The sequence below is a fragment of the Carcharodon carcharias genome, chromosome 9 (assembly GCF_017639515.1).
Source record: "Carcharodon carcharias isolate sCarCar2 chromosome 9, sCarCar2.pri, whole genome shotgun sequence".
NCBI lineage: Eukaryota > Metazoa > Chordata > Chondrichthyes > Lamniformes > Lamnidae > Carcharodon > Carcharodon carcharias.
In genome coordinates, this window is record NC_054475.1 from 94816377 (window position 1) to 94835046 (window position 18670).

Sequence of the window (18670 nt, forward strand, 5' to 3'; positions counted from 1 at the left end):
TTGCAATGACTTTGGATATATAGACCTGTTGACACACACACAGACATTATAGTGTAGACTTCCTGCAAACCTTTGCCATGCCTATCTCCTCACCCTTAAATTTAACCTATGCAAAATACCAAGGTTGGAACAAGTCAGAGTTACTCTATGTTCAGTCTGCAAGGCAAAGCTCCCTCCACTGCTGCAATAGACTTCTCTTTCCCCAGCTCCCCTAGCCTATCAGCACAGCACCCCCAGTTCAAGCACGCACCTCCCCAATCAATAACACTGTTGTTCCCATTTCTCTCCTTAAAAAAGTCATTTTCAATAATGTGGATGGATTACAACTTAAAGATACTTTCACTACCATAATAAACAGAAAGCAATTAAGCTTATTCCCAGTCACATGTAAGAAAATGGCTTTTTCTTCCACTCAGATTGGGGTCCCTGATGGGCTTCCTTGTACTATATGCATCATATAGCACCACAATAAAAAAGGCCAGCATTCTGACTTGCAATCTAAGAGTCAATTAAATTTAGGTTCCCTCATGTTTAATTGGTAGCAGTTGGTCTTTGTGACCATCAAGGGCAGCAGAACATATTGTACATGTCATTGCACAATACTTTTGTCCTTCTGGAACAGTGCATCATCTGAATTATTATAAGTTCATTGAACTCTTAAATTTTCCACAATTTATGAAGGAATATTTTAAAATACTTTAAACACAATCACGTTAACATGAATTTGCCAAAACCAACAAGTATGCATAGAAATCAGACAAACCATTTTCTATCTTATACATAACAACCAGAGTTTACAGAAATTTGTTTTGATATGTTCATTCTGTTATAATCATCTTGTTAAAAGCAAAGGTATGCATTTTTGTTTAAAATCAATTTATTTTCTTAAACTACATATTGTTAGCATTTTCATCAATCATGCCAATTGTTGCCTCCCTCCAATTAGTATAACTCCTGTAGCATGATGCAACAACTTTCCCACCAACTGCCTGAGAAACAAGGTCAAGTTATAGGTGCCTGGGGAGGCAAAGAAATAGTACGGCCATAAGCATAATGATAAACATAGATTAAAAAAGAACAATTGTAAAATTTTAAAATCTATTTCATAGAATTACAATATTGATACTAACAAGTAAAAACTAAACTATGTCCTCTTATAACCCTGGATAGTCTGAAGGGAATAAAAATCCTAACTAGTAGGATATTTTTGTACTTTTAAATCTGCTTCTCTCTCTCACTTGGTCAATTATTTAATTACCGTTTGTGCAACCAAGTGCTCCATTATTGGTGGTATTAGTTGAAAGACCACCAGGATAACTCCATGCAATTTTTTGGACTGTGCTGAGATCTTTTATGATCAATTGAGCTGACAGGGCTTCAATTTAATGTCTCGCCTCAAAAACAATATCTCAGACTATTCACTCAGTATTACACAAGAGTGTCAACTTAGAGTATACACTCAGGTCCTGGAGCGAGATTTAAACCTATGCAATTCTGGCTTAAGACGTGAGAGTGCCATCACTGAATCATTGCTGCACTGGCCAATAAGCAGCTTCACAATCTGCATCGGGAGGCCAATTAGATGTCCAATGTAGCGAAATTTAGTATTGGTGAGAACTGCCAAGTACTGTACAGGGAACATAAATTTAAAATACACACATCTTCTTGGTAAAGCATGATTTGCATTTTAGAGAAGGTACCTCAACCCTGAAGAGATCATTGTGGACCATCTGGATAAATCAAAGCTCAAAAAGCAATATACACTATCATGCTTCTTAGCCCAATTTTTCTGTCAAATATCCATCCCCTAAATCTGATGCTATTATTCATTTTCCAGAAGCGGCACATTCCATATGTTTTACATTACTTGAATATAAGTAAATCTAAATTATTATAAACTATTTTCTGAACTTGAACCTGTGATCCGAGCTGTCAAATTTATGCAAAATTATTAGCGATCAACTTACCTATACATGTACCCCTCAGCATATTGAATAACTCATGAAGATATACCAAAAGCTTGCTTTTCTCCAATTTCCTTAACCTATTTTTGTGGTTTAGATTTCTGATCCAAGATGTTAATTTGAATGCCCTTGACTGTACTTCCTCAGAAGCACCTGAGAGATATTAAAATCCATTACAAACAACTACAAGGCTTATTGATGTGGTTTCTAACCCATGCTGTCATATTGCATAAAGGCGGCACACTTTTGATAATAGAACTGTGACTGGTGATGCTGAATGTATGTCTAACAGAAGACACAGATCAAAAGAAAGTAATGGTTGCTGGTTGGATACCTTGTAATTCTCTCCGATTTTATTTGGAGTGTACTGCCAGAGGATTGACATATAGAAATGTTAATGAGTTCCAGTCAATTCTGATCACTGTCCAAAAACCACTGTGCATAGTGTTTCTACTAAATCTCTTATTGGTGTCTGCTAACCAATAGGTATTTTCCATCAACAACTTCGCAGGGATCAATACAATATCAGATCCATAAGAAACAAAATGATCATAAAGCAACCCTTCATCACCAGAAAGCAAGGCAAGAAGTTTAGGAGTAAACATTTCATCTCCCTTAAGTTAGTAATGCAGAGAAGCTTTTTGACTATGCAATCTGTGCACGCTACCCATGCAGTGTCAGTTATGCAATTAAGAATAATCAACACTGCAAAAGCAAAAACAAAGCAGCTATCTCAGTTCAAAACTAACTTCACCTTCAAACACTTGAGACACAAATGGGACTGTGGTACAAAGTTCCACCCTGAGCATCGGTTATAACTGGCTACCAAACCCAACTCTCACTGCCTACTCTACTTCTGCCCCAGCTGCCTGCCTCTACCAGTTTCTTCTGCCACATCAGATCCACTAGTCTAGAACAGTTGTGAAAAGCAAAACAGTTACATAACATCTTATTTACACCAGTAGAGAAATAAAGAGCCTCCATTTTGGGGCACACGCACATTTGTGTTCTGGTATATCTATTAAAGTACTTGATTTTAATTTTAAAGCTGGGAGGTCTAATATCGTTACATATATTTCCATATGGTTCACTCACTGGTACTTATGTAGCAATCATAATTATTTGAATAATTATATTGGAATCATTGATGTTGAACATTTTGACTGAAGTTATACAAAAATGCATAAACTCATGGCCCATTTTGCTATTTGCGTCAGAATGTTTGTACACTGTAAACATGCATTTCAGCTCATTTTCACGTGCATCATGTGAGGTTACATTAAGCTATACAGACCAGAAGGTCCATGCACGCTCAGTTAGTTGATCTAAGGTATACAGTGAGTACAATTACAATTAGTTTCAACACCCTGGAGTTGGTAAAAGGCAGCAAAATAAATAATCAGGAATCCTACTCCAGTTTACTATTCTGTGATCCAACTGCATAGACTGACGTCAGCTGAGGCTGAACTGTGATGTCCCCGCATTATACAATGACCCAACACTCATTTTGCGTTCCGACAGAGGAGTGCTATTTGGATTTAGTACTATACAATGTGGGCTGGCAAAATATTTGGGACCCTATCCCATACATAAATCGGCACAACACAAATACAATTCTTTCTTTTGCAAAGTTGAAGAGCTTTAAACGGGGCAGTTTTGATCCAGTTAATGATGTAGCGCGCATCAATATTCTGGTACAGCAAAACGAAAAAGGGCAAACTGCAGAACACCAACTCAGCAACAAATTAAAACAAACATTTCCTACATACAGTGGGGTATAGCATTTCCAGAAACCTGGATTAAAAGTAATCTCACACACACAAAGATAAACCGTATAGTAAAAAAAACAGTCGCTGCACATCTTACAAGGCTGCGAGACTGGACAAGTTGCAGCGGTGCAAAAGCCGCTCTGGTGCTGTATAGTGACAAGCAGCAGGAAGATCCTGGCCTGGCCCAGGCGCTGCTTCAGGCGGCGCGGGGCTGCCTTTGCTCCTTGAGCCGGCCCGGGCCCCGGCTTGTTTTAATTGTTTCTCGGTTGCCAGGATCCCGGCCCAATGCTATACACCCCGTCGCTGATTTGCTCATCTTGCCCAGCTGAAAGGATATTATCAGGGACTTCCCTTTCGGTGCCGGCTTTTCCATAAGATCTCCCAAAATCTCGGCTCCCCGCCCCGCTTGCTCAATTTCGTCCACAGCTCCTTCGGTGCCTTCACCTCGGCGACATTGCCTCAGTCAGCCAGCGCCAACGAGTTCGGCCCTCCCACTAAGGCAGGACAAGAGCGGCGCCGCCTCTGGCGCGTGGAGCGCCGCCTTGCAGCACGTGCGGATTCGTGATCGCTGCACAGCGAGGGGTCGGCAGGATGGCAAACTGTGCACGTTTGGATTTCAACAGCACACCTTTTAGTACCTCAAAATAAGCAACTGAGTGTATTGAAAAGAGGCACGCAAAGCTTGTTTCTTTTCAAGATCTAATCACTAACATTTTTTTCTGTGGAGGCTGCTGTAACATTCATTGAACCCGTCAGGGAGATATTGATAACAAAGCAAAAGTGCCCCTTTTTAGAAGGGCACACCCAATAAGACTCAAATCAAGAAAAAAAAAATCAATAACCACAATCTCCAGAATGTACTATATACTTTCCAGGCTCTGAGGCAGCCACTGGTCACAGAGGCCTCAAGCCTACTGGGCAGAACACATGCTCCTTCTCCATACCCAGGTGCAGTCAAAGCAGTGGAAGATTGGCAGAGAACCATATGATCAACGCTATTGGCTGCATCCTAGCTGAACCTGTGGATGGCTACTATCTTTCTGAAACTATCTTCAACTACCGAGGCCATACAGGGTCCACTCCTAGTGCTTTAGTGCGTACACCACATCCATGGCCATCACCGTCTTGCACTTGGAGTGTTCGCTGTAGGTGACCGAGTCCCTGATAACATTTTCCAAGAAAACCTTCAAGACTCCACGAACCTCTTTGTATATGAGACCGGAGATGCGCTTGATGCCCCCCCCAGCAGACCAGGCGCCAGATGGCCGGCTTCGTGATACCCTGGATATTATTGTGAAGCACTTTACAGTGCCATTTGGCTCTGCCTTTGCCCAGCCCCTTACCACTTTTCCCTCTACCCGACATGATCTACACCCCCTGACAAACAAGCCCTATGGATGGTTACCTAGCCCAGGCCCAGCTGTGGACCCAGGAGGTGGTGCTCTAACATGCCCAGCACCCAACCCTCCACAGGTGGCCAAAGATTAGGAATGTAAATTGCAGCCAGAAGTTGAGGAGCAGCCTCTTCAAATAATGGAACGTCACACACATCATGCAAATGTGAAACACAGACTCATTCTGGCTGCAAAAGTTACAAGCTTGCCTGGGAGTCCATGAAATGGCATAAAAAATGTTTTTTCAGGCTTTCTCAGTACAGCACTCTCCACCCCAATTCCCCAATGTGAGAAGAGACCAATGATTTGTATTAACCCTTTTTGTCAAGTACCAAATTAGAATGGGGATTCAATAGGGATGAGTCAACAGGTGAGATAATGAATTAAGTTCTGATGTTTTTTGTTAGAAACCTTATTAACCTTAATAACCAATGGCTGCACAATCCAGGTGCAAAACAGGTAGAAAATTAGATACCTGTTTATAAAAGAAATGTTGAGTTTGGTGATGTCACAACTGCACAGGGTGCGCTTCCCACTGCATGCATCAAAAATGGTGCAGATCGAACAAAGACAGAAGAAGGGAAGGAGGGTGTCTCAATTCAGCACTTTTCTTCCCATAGCACGCTGTCCATATGCAATAACTCTGCTCTCACTCTGGCTGAGTCTAACTCAGCATAGATCATTGTACCATATGTAGATGCGCTGCACCACATAAATATTGCTTACTTGTTAGGTAGGTGTTATGTTAGCAAATACACAGAGCACTGTGCAGTTAATAAACTTTCTGATATTTTGTCCATGATAAACAATATTTAGCTTTGCATTGTAGCGCACTGAAAATAATTGACAAAGTAAGGTGTACCGCTATAGTCACTTCTACCTTCAAGCAATCACACAAACAGTCCCAAATGAAGGACAGCTAGTCATTCTAAACTACATGTTTGCAGCTTGAAATGCACAGAATTACATGACCTATCTGGCTTACTGTAGTCATGTGACCTTTGCGATGAGGGAAGATCTGTAAGCTGCCATCTTACAATCAGTTCAATAAAGACTCTCACTGAGAAAGCTCAGCTGTCTTTGAACTTGAAACGTGGTGTCAGAAGTGGGATTTAAAATAGATTTTTTTAGACCATGGAAGTGCTGTAGAGAAGCCACAGCTCAGAAAGGCACACAGAAGTGTTCAAATCTGCTAAAATATGCTGAAAAAGAACAAGGAAAAGCAAGCATACAAACAGAAGGCTGCAAGTAAAATACTGGGCAAGTGAACATAGCTTAAACTTTTCCCTCCCTTCTCCAGTAGAAATGAAAGATATGTGGCAGAACAGTTTTTTCACTTGTAATGGCAAAATTACAAGCTGGCATCAGAGTTAATTAACAAGCCGGAGATGATAAGAGTAACCACGGTTCTAACGCTGCTGGGGAGGGACTGCTACAAATAGTATTCCATCTGATGAACAAAGGAAACAGATGACAGAGATTTTGAATGCCTTGAATGCACATTTTGAAGCCCAAGTGAATGTTAGTTATGAATTCTGCGTATTCAACATTAGAGCTGAAGGTGCAAACAAGCCCATTGAACAGTATGTGACTGCAGTAACAAAGCTCGCAGAATCATGTGAATTCAGGAAACTAAAAGATGATCTGATCAAAGATAGAATTCTCTTAGGCCTAGGTGACCCTCAGTGAGAGCAAGTCTATAGAAAGAGGAGAAACTTATGTTCAGGAAAGGATAGACGTGTGTAGAAATGCAAAACTTGTAAAACATCAGCTAGAACATATTTATGGCAGAACAGACCAGGAGATACATTTTGCTGTGAGACATTTCAGGCTGAAAGAGAAGAAGAATTGCGGACAAAGGGGAGGATGCAAATACTGCAGACGACATCACACAAAGGAAAATGAGGATTGCCCAGCATGGCAAAAGAAATGTTTTAACTGCAAGAAGCAGAATCATTTCACACTCAAGTGTTTGGCAAGAAAAAAGCAAAAACAAGTCAATACAGATGTTCACTGGGGACATATCAGTTGAAGCATCTGATGAAGAACAATACATGATACAACAAGTTGGTTCTGTCAAATTTATAGGTGATAAATGATTTGGGACTGTTGACACTAGAAGAAGCATATCAAGCGAGTAAGAAGCGTCAGATAAACAGTGGTGTGTCATACAACATCATGACCTTCACAGCTCTGTAAGTGGCTCAATATGTGATCCAAAAATAAAACCCTTGAAAATAAAGTTGAGACGATATGATGGCAAGATATTCATACTGAGAGGAAAAAAATTAGTCTGAAAGCCCAGTGCAATGGCAAGAAGAAAGATCTAGAGTTCCAGATCGTTGATGATCTGCAACAGCCATCATCTCAGCTGAAGCAAGTCTAAAGCTTGAACTGGTAACCCTGATGTGTCAACAAAGATGTACAATGTGCCGCAGCACACAAAATTATTGACTACCAAACAGCTCTTAGAGGAGTACAAGGATGTGTTTACAGGGTTGGGATGTCTACCAGGAGAATATCATCTAGAAGTAGATGCGAGTGTAAGACCAATTCAGCATCTGCCAAGAAGGGTTCCAGCTGCCCTCTAGTCAAGCCTAAAATTCAAGATAGAAGAGCTGGAAAAGAAGGGAGTAATCAAGAGAGTGACAACTCCTACAGACTGGATTAGAAGCATGGTAGCAGTGAAACAACCTGGAAATCTGCAAGCATGCTTAGACCCAAAGGATCTAAATAAAGCGTTGAAGAGATCTCACTATCCAATGCCAAGTTGCTTTGCTACCCTAGAGCGAAGGATGGTTACTGGTAAGTGAAGCTGATGAAAGTGGCAGCTTTCTAACTACATCTGGATGCCTTTCGGAAGATATAGATGGTTGCACATACCATTTGGCATTTCCATGGCTCTAGAAGAATATCAACACAGACAACATGAGATAGTCAGTGATTTTCCTGGGGTGGAAGCCATAGTGAACGTTCTACAGTCTATGGATGTGGAGACACAATGGAAGAAGCCATAGCTGACCATGATCAGAATTTAACATGACTGCTGGAGAGAGCTCACCAGATGAACCTGAAGCTGAACAAGAAAAAATTGCAACTGAAGATGCCTAAAGTCAATACATAGGTCATGTGCTTACAGCCAGTACTTGGACCGGACCCTGTCAAGGTGAGAGCTGTAGCAGCGATGCAGTGATCGACAGATGTGAAAGCAAAGTAATGATTTTTTGGATTTGTGAACCATTTAGCAAAATTTTTGCTCAATTTGGCGTCGGTGTGTGAGCCATTATGCAAGCTCACTGCCAAGAAGATATATTGTTATTGGGGCACAAAACAAGAAGTAGCATTCACTAAAATCAAACAACTAGTGACAGCAACACCAGTACTGAAGTTCTATTACGAAAATGAGGAAGTCATCTTCCACTGTGACGCCAGCAAGAGAGTTCTTGAAGCAACCCTAATGCAGCAAGGACAATGGTCACATTTGCATCCAGGGGACTAACACAAATGGAATTTGTGTATTTTTAGATAAGTTGGGAGGTTGTTGAATTTTAAAGGAGAGTCAAATTTCAAAGGAGGGGAAAATGTTTGTACTTTGCAGGAGTCATACTAGTGGGGTTATTATATTTTTATTGACCCAAAAGCAAAGACAAGATGGAAACATAAAAGATCTTATATTTGGAAGGGTTTGAGTTTCAAAGGAGTGTGAGAACAATGGGACTGAGCTGAAAGGAAAAAGGTATATTAAAGTTACTATGGATAGCTGTTGAGGTAGAGAGAGGTAGAGGTAGCTGAGGTAGTTGAGATGAATAGCTGTCAAGCCGTTAAGCTGGAGTTGGCTGGAGATAGCTGGAGCTTTTTGAGCTGTTGAGAAGTCTTGGGCTGCAGCAAGCAGTTTTATTCTGAAGTGAATTCCACAGCAAAGTGGAAGAGTGTACCAGTCATGTGGTTTACCTTTACTGAAGCCGCAGCAGTCTGCCCTGTGTGAAACTACTGGATTCCATATTTAAATATCTATAAAGGAGTGTTGTCTGGAAAGTGTTTACTTGTGGGTTTGACCAGTAGAGAGTTTTGGAGGGAATGTTTTTAAGACTTAACCTTAATTGTGTAACTGTAATCTTGTACACTTAAGTTTTCTTTTATTTTCTTTTGTTAATAAAACTTTTACTTCCAATATTTAAAAACCTAAAAGTATTACTGGACCTCTCACTGTTGAGATTGGTTTGTTTTCTTCTCGTTATTAGAATAAAAAAAAAGGTTGTGGCCTGTAAGCCAAGTTTCCCTCTGGGAGTTGGTTTGCGCAGCAAGTAACACTGGCTGTGGTCATAACAAATTCTCCAAGTAGTGATGAAAAGATGGCATGAGAGCATCGAGGACACATCTGTGTTCACAAGCATATTGGGTGTAACGAGATGAATTGACAGCTCAAGATGGCATCTTGTACAAAGGAAATAGGGTCATCATCCCTAAGGACATGAGAAGAAAAATGCTGAAGCACATTCATGCAAGCCATCAAGGAACTGAATCAAGTCTGAGGCAAGAGAAGTGCTCTACTGACCAAACGTGAGCCATGAAATTAAAGACCACTTTGGCCAGTGCAATGCTTGTAATGTGTACCAAGCTAAACAAGGCAGAGAGCCTTTGATGACACATGACTTCCCAGACAGACAATGGACGAAGCTGGGAGTAGATCTCTTCAATATAGCAGAACTGATTATCCTAGCACTGTCGACTACTATTCTGACTACTGGAAGTTAGAACAGCTGACTTCAATGACAACAGGAGAAATAGCAGAATGCCTGAAAGCACATTTCAGTCATTGCGGCATTTCAGACATTGTGATGAGTGACAATGGCCCTCGGCTCACGAGTGAAGAATTCAGCTGCTTCATAAAGGATTGAGAAATTCAACACTACATCATCATCTCTCCACTATCTCCAGTCAAATGGAAAGGCTGAGGCGACAGTGAAAATCGCCAAAGGAATCAACAAGAAATTGAGCAAATATTGCACATGTTCATACAAGGCAAAACTCATGTGGAGAAACACACCGGCTAAAGACAGGGAAAATAGTCCAATCCAACAACTAATATTACACTGCACATAAATGACACTCCCAATAGCAAAAAAGCTACTGAAACCAGAAACAGGCATGTTTCAAAAAAATCAGGGTGAAATAGCAGGAAGCCAAATTTCACTTTGAAAAGGCTGCCAAACCACTGTCAGAGCTGAGCATTGGAGAGCCAGTCAGGGCACAAACCTTCATCACTTTCAACAGGATTCAGCCCACATGGAAACTTGGGACATGCATAGAGAAATTGTCACCTCGATCGTATGCAGTGGAAGTGAATGACAAAACATACCAGTGCAAATGCGAGCATGTGTGCACAACTAGCAAAGCTGTTTCTTCACAGCAATCAGCTGGTCAGGGAGAAGGGATCTTACCAACTGTACTGAGTACAGAACTACCATCAATCCCAGAGGTCCACGGCTCTCCCATATTGGCATTGGAACAACAACAGTTACCATGGCAACAAGTGCCACGGGAATGACACTCTGCAGACAAGGAACATCACCCAGATGAACAGGCAAAGACAATGCACATGTGTACCATTAAGAAACCTGCATTATTTAAAGACTATATATGCAATACAGAGACAAAGTCTGACTAGTAGAACAAGCAGTTGTTAATGCATGAAAACAGTGGGTGCATAGTGTGTAACTTGGGTAACTCTCAGTTACACATGATCGTGCATGTAAATGTGTCTTCTGTTCATTCGGAAAATGGGGATTTTGGATCTTTTATTTGTTACGAAAATGGGGATGTTTTGGTTTTGGAATGCAACAGGACTATATGTCCTATCTGCCTTGCTGTAGTCATGTGACCTCTGCCATGAGGGAAGCCCTGTAAGCTGCCATCTTACAATAAATTCAGTAATGACTCTGAGAAAGCACTGTGTCTTTGAACTCAAAACACTACACAACATTCATGCTTTAAATAAAGTATTATTGTTTAAATTCTGCAATGCTAAAAGTTAGATGGAACTGCACCTATTTCTCCGATACAAAATGACATGAGAAAACCATGCATGTGCTGGTGGATGCAGTGCGAGCCAAGTGCAAATGTGCAACTGTTAGAAACATAGAAACTAGGAGCAGGAGTAGGCCATTCAGCCCTTTGAGCCTGCTCCATCATTCATTGTGATCATGGCTGATCATCCAACTCAACAGCCCGTTCCCGCTTTCTCCCCATACCCTTTGATCCCTTTCGCCCCAAGAGCTATATCTAACTCCTTCTTGAAAACATGCAATGTTTTGGTCTCAACTACTTTCTGTGATAATGAATTCCACAGGCTCACCACTCCCTGGATGAAGAAATTTCTCCTCATCTCAGTCCTAAATGGTCTACCCCATATCCTCAGACTGTGACCACCCACCCCCCACCCCCCAACCCATCATCGGAAACATCCTTCCTGCATCTACCCTGTCTAGTCCTGTTAGAATTTTATAGGCTTCTATGAGATCTCCTCTCATTCTTCTGAACTCCAGCGAATATTATCCTAACAGACCCAATCTCCCCTCATATGTCAGTCCCGCCATCCCAGGAATCAGTTGGGTAAACCTTTGCTGCACTCCTATAGCAAGTACACCCTTCCTCAGATAAGGAGACCAAAACTGCACACAATATTCCAGGTGTGGTCTCACCAAGGCCTTGTACAATTGCAGCAAGACATCCCTGTTCCTCTACTCGAATCCTCTGGCTATCAAGGCCAACGTACCATTTGCCTTCTTTATCGCCTGCTACACCTGCATGCTTACCTTCAGTGACTGGTGTACAAGGACACCTAGGTCTCGTTGCACATTCCCCTCTCTCAATTTATAGCCATTCAGATGATAATCTGCCTTCCTGTTTTTGCTACCAAAGTGGATAACCTCACATTTATCCACATTATACTGCATCTGCCATGCATTTGCCCTCTCACTCACACTGAAGTATCTCTGCATCCTCCTCACAGCTCACCCTCCCAACCAGCTTTGTGTCATTTGCAACTGTTGCTGATGTCTGGCTGATAGGTGTCAGGAGTTATAGTGTTTATAAACACTGTGAATGTGGGGAAATTCCTTTCTGTATTTTAGAAGTAGCCCATATGTTAAATGAACTTCACCAATCAGTATTTTTATATATTAGTGCTTCAACCTCAAGTATTTTCTGTTTATCCTCTATTTAAATTGTGTGTTTGTAACTGTTACCCACTTTAATGCACAGATTTGGTGTTAAGGGCTTTGATTTTTGTACTTTTTAATGAACAATTAGAACAAGGATTCACTCATTTTCAAATTGTTTTAACTCTCTCCAATTAAAACTGATATAAAACATGAGATAAAGATGGTTTCTGAGGAGTCAGTTGAATGGATTTTATTGAATCAATCCCCTAGAAAAAAATAGGCTTACATTTATGTAACAGCTTATCACCAATCTTACCTTTAAAATTTTATTGTTACAATTGGCCAATTTCTCAATGTGCAGTACCTTTCATTTTTTAATGTATTTAACACAGAACAAGGCCTATGCAGTACCTTTCAAGCACATCCTCAGTTTAGCAGTAACATTGCTTATCCCACTTTCAGAAATATCTCGAAGTGCTTCACAAAGAAGTAATTACATAGAAGCACATTTACAGTTATGTAAGCATATGTGGCTTTTTGCACACAGCAGGATCCTACAAACAACAATGAAATGAATGACCAGTTAATCTCTTTTTTGTGCAGCCCTTTGAGGGAGGAAAATTGGCCAGGACACCATGAACTCCCTGCTGATTTTTAAAAATATACCAGAACCAGCAAAACAAAAAGATAAGGCATTGGGTTAAAATCTCATCTGAAGGCCAACATCTCCAGTGATGCAGCATTCTTTACTCAGTTTCTAGGATTCAAATGTTTAATCTATCCCTGTGTAGTTCGGCCATAAACAAATAACTTTGTCCTTCTACTAAGTTGGATGGTTCAGCTTTCATCTTGAATGCTTGGGTTTATTCTGAGATGCCTGGGGCAATGTGCCAATTGTATTCGCTATCATATTCCTTCAGTTGTTTTCTTCTCATTCTATCTTAACAAACCTTGCACAGATAAGCTTGTATTTATTGCTACTGTTAATTTTCTCTATCTTTGCTCAGAGACTTTAGCTATCAAAAAAGGAAGTTGTGATACATTTTGCAAGGTTTACTTTTATTTGATTAGGTTCTTATTCAATTAAGCCTTTAATCTTTCGTAACATAATTTTCACTCTTCAACACTTTCACTATTTGGTAGACCTGATTCCACAGTTCTTTGCAACTTCCTTTAACTTTGTATCCTTACTGAAACTTTCAAAATTTTTCCTGGTTTGCCGGCCATAGCATGATATTTTCACATGCAACATGTCTATATTTAGAAATCAAGTCCCCATTAAAGAGCACAACTATTATGGCCAACAACTATAGTTGATTCATAAATTCAACGTGAGGGACAGGAGGTTTAGGGGGGATGTGAGGAAAAACTTTTTTACCCAGAGGGCGGTGACGTTCTGGAAAGTGCTGCCAGGGACGGTGGTGGGGGCGGGTTGCCTCACATCCTTTAAAAAGTGCCTGGATGTCATAACATATGGGCCAAGTGCTGGTAAATGGGATTAGGTAGGTAGGTCAGGTGTTTCTCATGTGTCGGTGCAGACTCGATGGGCCGAAGGGCCTCTCCTGCTCTGTGCGATTCTGTGATTCAGTCACATCTTGCTTAATCTAGCATCATGTTTTAATTGGACACATTTGGGCCAGGATTTTATCCACACATCGTGAAACCAATGTGAGTCCCAAGCCTACAAGGCAAACGATGGAACTGTAGTAGCAATTTTATCAGTGGCAGCCCATTATGAGGTCACCTCTGGGAGGGCCACCCCGTCAGAGTGCTGGCACTTCTGCAACATTGGCAGTGCCACCAACAGATGTGACCACTGCTAAGGCTGCTAGGGAAAAGAAAGAGTGTCTCCATATTGAAATGTTGATGTGCCAGGACCATACTGGCAGGCAGGTCCCAGCAACTGGAGGGTTAATCCCTCCAATGGTGGTGTCGGGGCTACAGGTGGCAATTGGTATTGGGTGGCCCATTTGTGCAACATGAAGCCTCCGGGAAGGAATGTTCCCCACATTTGCCACATTAGAAAGCTGTTGTAAGGTTACTTAATGATGTAGCTGGCAGCCTCCCCATGTGGCAGGGAGCCATTCTGATGCTTGTAAAATCCTGGCAGCCGAGTAAATTGCCGTCAATAGGCCAGTTAATTGAATTAATTGGCCATCTATCTCCGGTATGTGGGAAGCGAGGCCGGTGCCATTCCCACCGGTGAGAATGTGCTAGGGCCACGCCATTTTACCATCCCCCTCACCTCCTGGCCCATCTCCACTGGCTTGGTAAAACTCCAGCCATGGAGTTACTAGCATGTAAGAGTCTTTTGTCTGCCTTGACTTTCCGAGAATTTAAGTATTAGCCAAAACAACTTCCCCAAAATTCAGTAGTCTTGTGTGGAATTGACAGTTTGCTACAAGCTTCTTTTTTAAATCCATGGGATGTTTAGAGGAGGAGAGTCACTGATCAAGGAACCTTTGGGGAAATGATGGCCTAACTGACATAATGTACATTAACAAACCCACATTCCACTTATAGGGTGGAATCGTCCAGTCCAATTGGTGGCGGCTGTCATGGCGGGTGGGGGGCACAATTCAGCATGAGAAGCAGAAATCAGTTTCATGTTGGTGTGAAATCACAGCAGGATCATCTGATGGTGTCCGCCATGGTGGAATGTGAAACCTGCTGGAGTAGCGTGAGCCCGATTTGCATCCCGGTAATGGGATTTTTTTTTCATTCGTGGGATGTGGGCATCGCTGGCTAGGCCAGCATTTACTGCCCATCCCTAATTGCCCTTGAGAAGGCGCTGGTGAGCTGTGTTCTTGAATCACTGCAGTCCCTGCGGCGTAGATACACTCTCAGTGCTGTTAGGAAGGAAGTTCCAGGATTTTAACCCAGTGACAGTGAAGGAACAGTGATATATTTCCAAGTTAAGATAGTGAATAGCTTGGAGGGGAACTTCCAGGTGGTGGTGTTCCCATGTATCCGCTGCCTTGGTCCTTCTAGTTGGTAATGGTCATGGGTTTGGAAGGTGCTGTCGAAGGAACTTTGATGAATTCCTGCAATGCATCTTGTAGGTGGTACACACTGCTGCTACTGTTTGTCGGTGGTGGAGAGAGTGAACGTTTGTGGATGGGATGACAATCAAGTAGGCTGCTTTGTCCTGGATGGTGTCAAGCTTCTTCTGTGTTGTTGGAGTTGTACTCATCCAGGGATGCAAAGCAAGGCCTAACTGGAATAGTTCCCCACGCCTGATTTACCGTTATGCCGGCGGGAAGACATACTGTCCCTTACACGTCTGGACAAGCGAGGCATGCAGAAATCGGCACTCACATTTAGGGCCTTGCTCAGATCACGAACATCAAATAAGATGATGATTCTGGAACCCTACAGCAACCGAATGCTGGAGGAACACATGCATTGCATGCTGGGTGGATCCTCATGGACATGGGTCTGCCGCGAAGGAACTCTTGGAAGGTGGGAAGTCTCAGCTGATTCATCGGGTCTGCTTCAGAACATCATGGTCTTGGCTATGGGCTGCTATGGATGTTTGGTGAAGGGATAGGAGAGGAAGACCTAACTGTGAGTGACAGAGAAATGTGTACTGGGGGTGAGGGAGGGTGGGTGGTGGTGAGGTTGGGGGTGGGAGGTGTTATGGGGAATGTGAGGTTGGGAGGGGAGGAACAAAAGTGTTGGTGGGTGAGGTTGTGTTGGTGGGGGGGGAACGAAGGTATCAATGGGATGAGACTGGGAAGGGGGAACAAATGAGTTATGGTGGTGAGATTGGGAGGGGGAAGAGGGAGTACAGGGGTGGAGGAATGTTTAAGTGAGGGGTTTGGAGAGGGGAAGGAGTTCAGGGAAAGGAGGGAATTCTGGGGGGTGGTGTCCGGTGGGGAGAAAAGCGAGTTTGGAGGAGGAAGGTATCTGGGGAGGAGGAGGGAGTAAGGGTGGAGGAGGGAGTAAGCAGGGGGATGTCCTGATGAACGAGCAATGTGGAGTCAATGACTGCCTCCTGGGAAGTGAACTGAGGGTGGATGTGTTAGGAGGGAATGGTGAATGTGAGATGGGGCAGGGGGAGCTGGTAGGGTGGGAGGGTGAGGGTATATTGGTAACGGTAGAAGGGAAGGCGAGGGTGGTTGGTAGGGACTTGGAGGCAGACACGGACCTTGGCGGTGGAAAGGAGGAGGTTGAGGAGGTCAATGTGGATGGGGATGGGATTCTCAGGGAGGTAGGGAACGTGCACATTCACCTGGAGATCCTGGAATAACAAAGGTTTGGATTGGTAGGTGACAGTGGCGAGCTGGAAGGTGATGTCGGGGGTTCCACAGTGATGGGGGAAGGACTTGGATGGTGGGGGAGGGACAAGGATGGGGGAGCTGACAAGATACTTGACCACAACCATGGTTGCTGAAATCGAAAATGGGTGGAGATTCGTGTTGGATGGTTAGCTCAGATGGACAATTGAAAGAGAACCCCAGCAGGCAGCATTGAAAATGTTCTGGACAGTAAGATGACTGATGGATGAAGGCTCTGCATGCTTGGGAGAATGCTTGCACGAGGCTCCAAAAAGCCCTGTCACACACACACTTCTCCTTCCAGAATTATACATGGTCTGGCTGCTTGCAGCTGAACTGCTAGTTGGCGGGGTAGTGTTGGGATGCAGTGGGAGGACTCATGAAGCATGTCAATGAAGCTGAAAGACAACATTACACATTATTTAGTGAAAGTGAATATATTTTCAGGTTATAAAGCAACAAAATGTGTTCAGCTGTGCAACCACTTGTGATCAAAATTTCTTAACTTTTCTAGGCCTACCATTTCTTCTAGGTGCTGCCCTGACATCCGCAGCAGGTGTGAAGACAGCCTGTGCAATGGTTGGCCCCATTGCCTCTGATGACTTCAGCAAGCGTCCTCTGGAAATCCAAGGCCTTGGAAGGCCCCGCTTGTTTTGGCTGTCCTCCTGTGGGCCAGCTACAGTGACAGTGTGCGAGGAGAGGGAGTGACAGGCAAATGGGACTTGGAGGGAGCGGACAGCCTCTGAGATTCCTGAGTGGATGACCCAGGGGTGTCCAACTGCTGCTCGTCCCTTTGGGTGCCTAAGGACCCTGATCTAACTCCTTGAGGGGAAGGAGCAACTGGAAGAATGTTTCCCTCTCATGTTACCACTGCAGGAACTCACCCATGGCTACTGCAATGGAGTGCAGGTCTGCACACATCTCCACATTCTGCTGGACTAAGGTCTCCATGGCATCCACCATCCTCCCGATGGAGACCTCCATGTGGGTACCATTTCATGAGAAAGTAGGCAGAGAAGCTCCATCCATGTCCTCACCTCCAGCCAAGAGGACACCTCCTCTTTTGAAGAGCTGGAAATAATCAGCCTGGAAGACTCATCACAGCGCTTACCTATAACCACCACCAGCGCAGAGACACACACTAGATCTAGAGCAGGCCCGGGTTCACAATCTGGTGGTCACCGCATGGACACGTGTCCGCAGCAGGGGGAGGCAGGTTTGGCCAAGCTCACTACCCTGAAGAACTCCTGCAGTGATGTCCTGGAACTGAGATCATTGACCTCAAACAACCACAACCATCTTCCTTTGTGCTAAACATGACTCCAACCAGTGGAGAGTTTTCCCCCTGATTCCCATTGACTTCAGTTTTGCTAGGATTCCTTGATGCCAAACTTGGTCAAATGCTGCCTTGATATCAAGAGCAGTCACACTGACCTCACATCTGTAGTTCAGCTCTTTTGTCCATGTTTGAACCAAGACTGTAATGAGGTCAGGAGCTGAGTGGCCCTGACAGAACCCAAAGAGTGTCAGTGAGCAGATTATTGCTATGCAAGTGCTGCTTGATAGCACTGTTGCTGACCCCTCTCATCATTTTGCTGATGATTGAGAGTGGACTGATGGGGAGGTAATTGGCTTGGTTGGGTTTGTCCTACTTTTTGTGGACAGGGCATACCTGGGCAATTTTCCACATTGCCGGGTAGATGCCAGTGTTGTAGCTGTATTGGAACAGCTTGATTAGGGGCATGGCTTGTTCTTGAGCACAAGCCTTCAGTACGAATGCTGGAATATTTCAGGTCCCATAGCCTTTACAGTATCCAATGCCTTCAGCCATTTCTTGGTATCACATGGAGTGAATTGAACTGGCTGAAGGCTGGCATCTGTGATGCTGAGGATATCCGGAGGAGGCTGAAATGGATCACCCACTCGACACTTCTAGCTGAACATTCTTGCAAATGCTTCAGCCTTGTCTTTTGCATTGATATGTTGGGGTCCCCCATCATTGAAGATGGGAATATTTGTGAGCCTCCTCCTCTAATGAGTTGTTTAATTGCCCACCACCATTCACGACTGGATGTGGCAGGACTGCAGAGCTTAGATCTG

General features: G+C 43.3%; 1 protein-coding gene across 1 annotated transcript in view; it reads right to left on the reverse strand.

The window, feature by feature from the left end:
* The window catches only part of ocrl (OCRL inositol polyphosphate-5-phosphatase), a 115663-nt gene extending 111449 nt beyond the window's left edge, over positions 1-4214 (reverse strand). The window contains exon 1 of the mRNA XM_041195181.1: positions 4071-4214. Coding sequence (XP_041051115.1) covers positions 4071-4106 — 36 coding nt within the window. The 5' untranslated portion in view covers positions 4107-4214. The remainder of the gene's footprint in view (positions 1-4070) is intronic.
* Positions 4215-18670: the final 14456 nt, after the last annotated feature.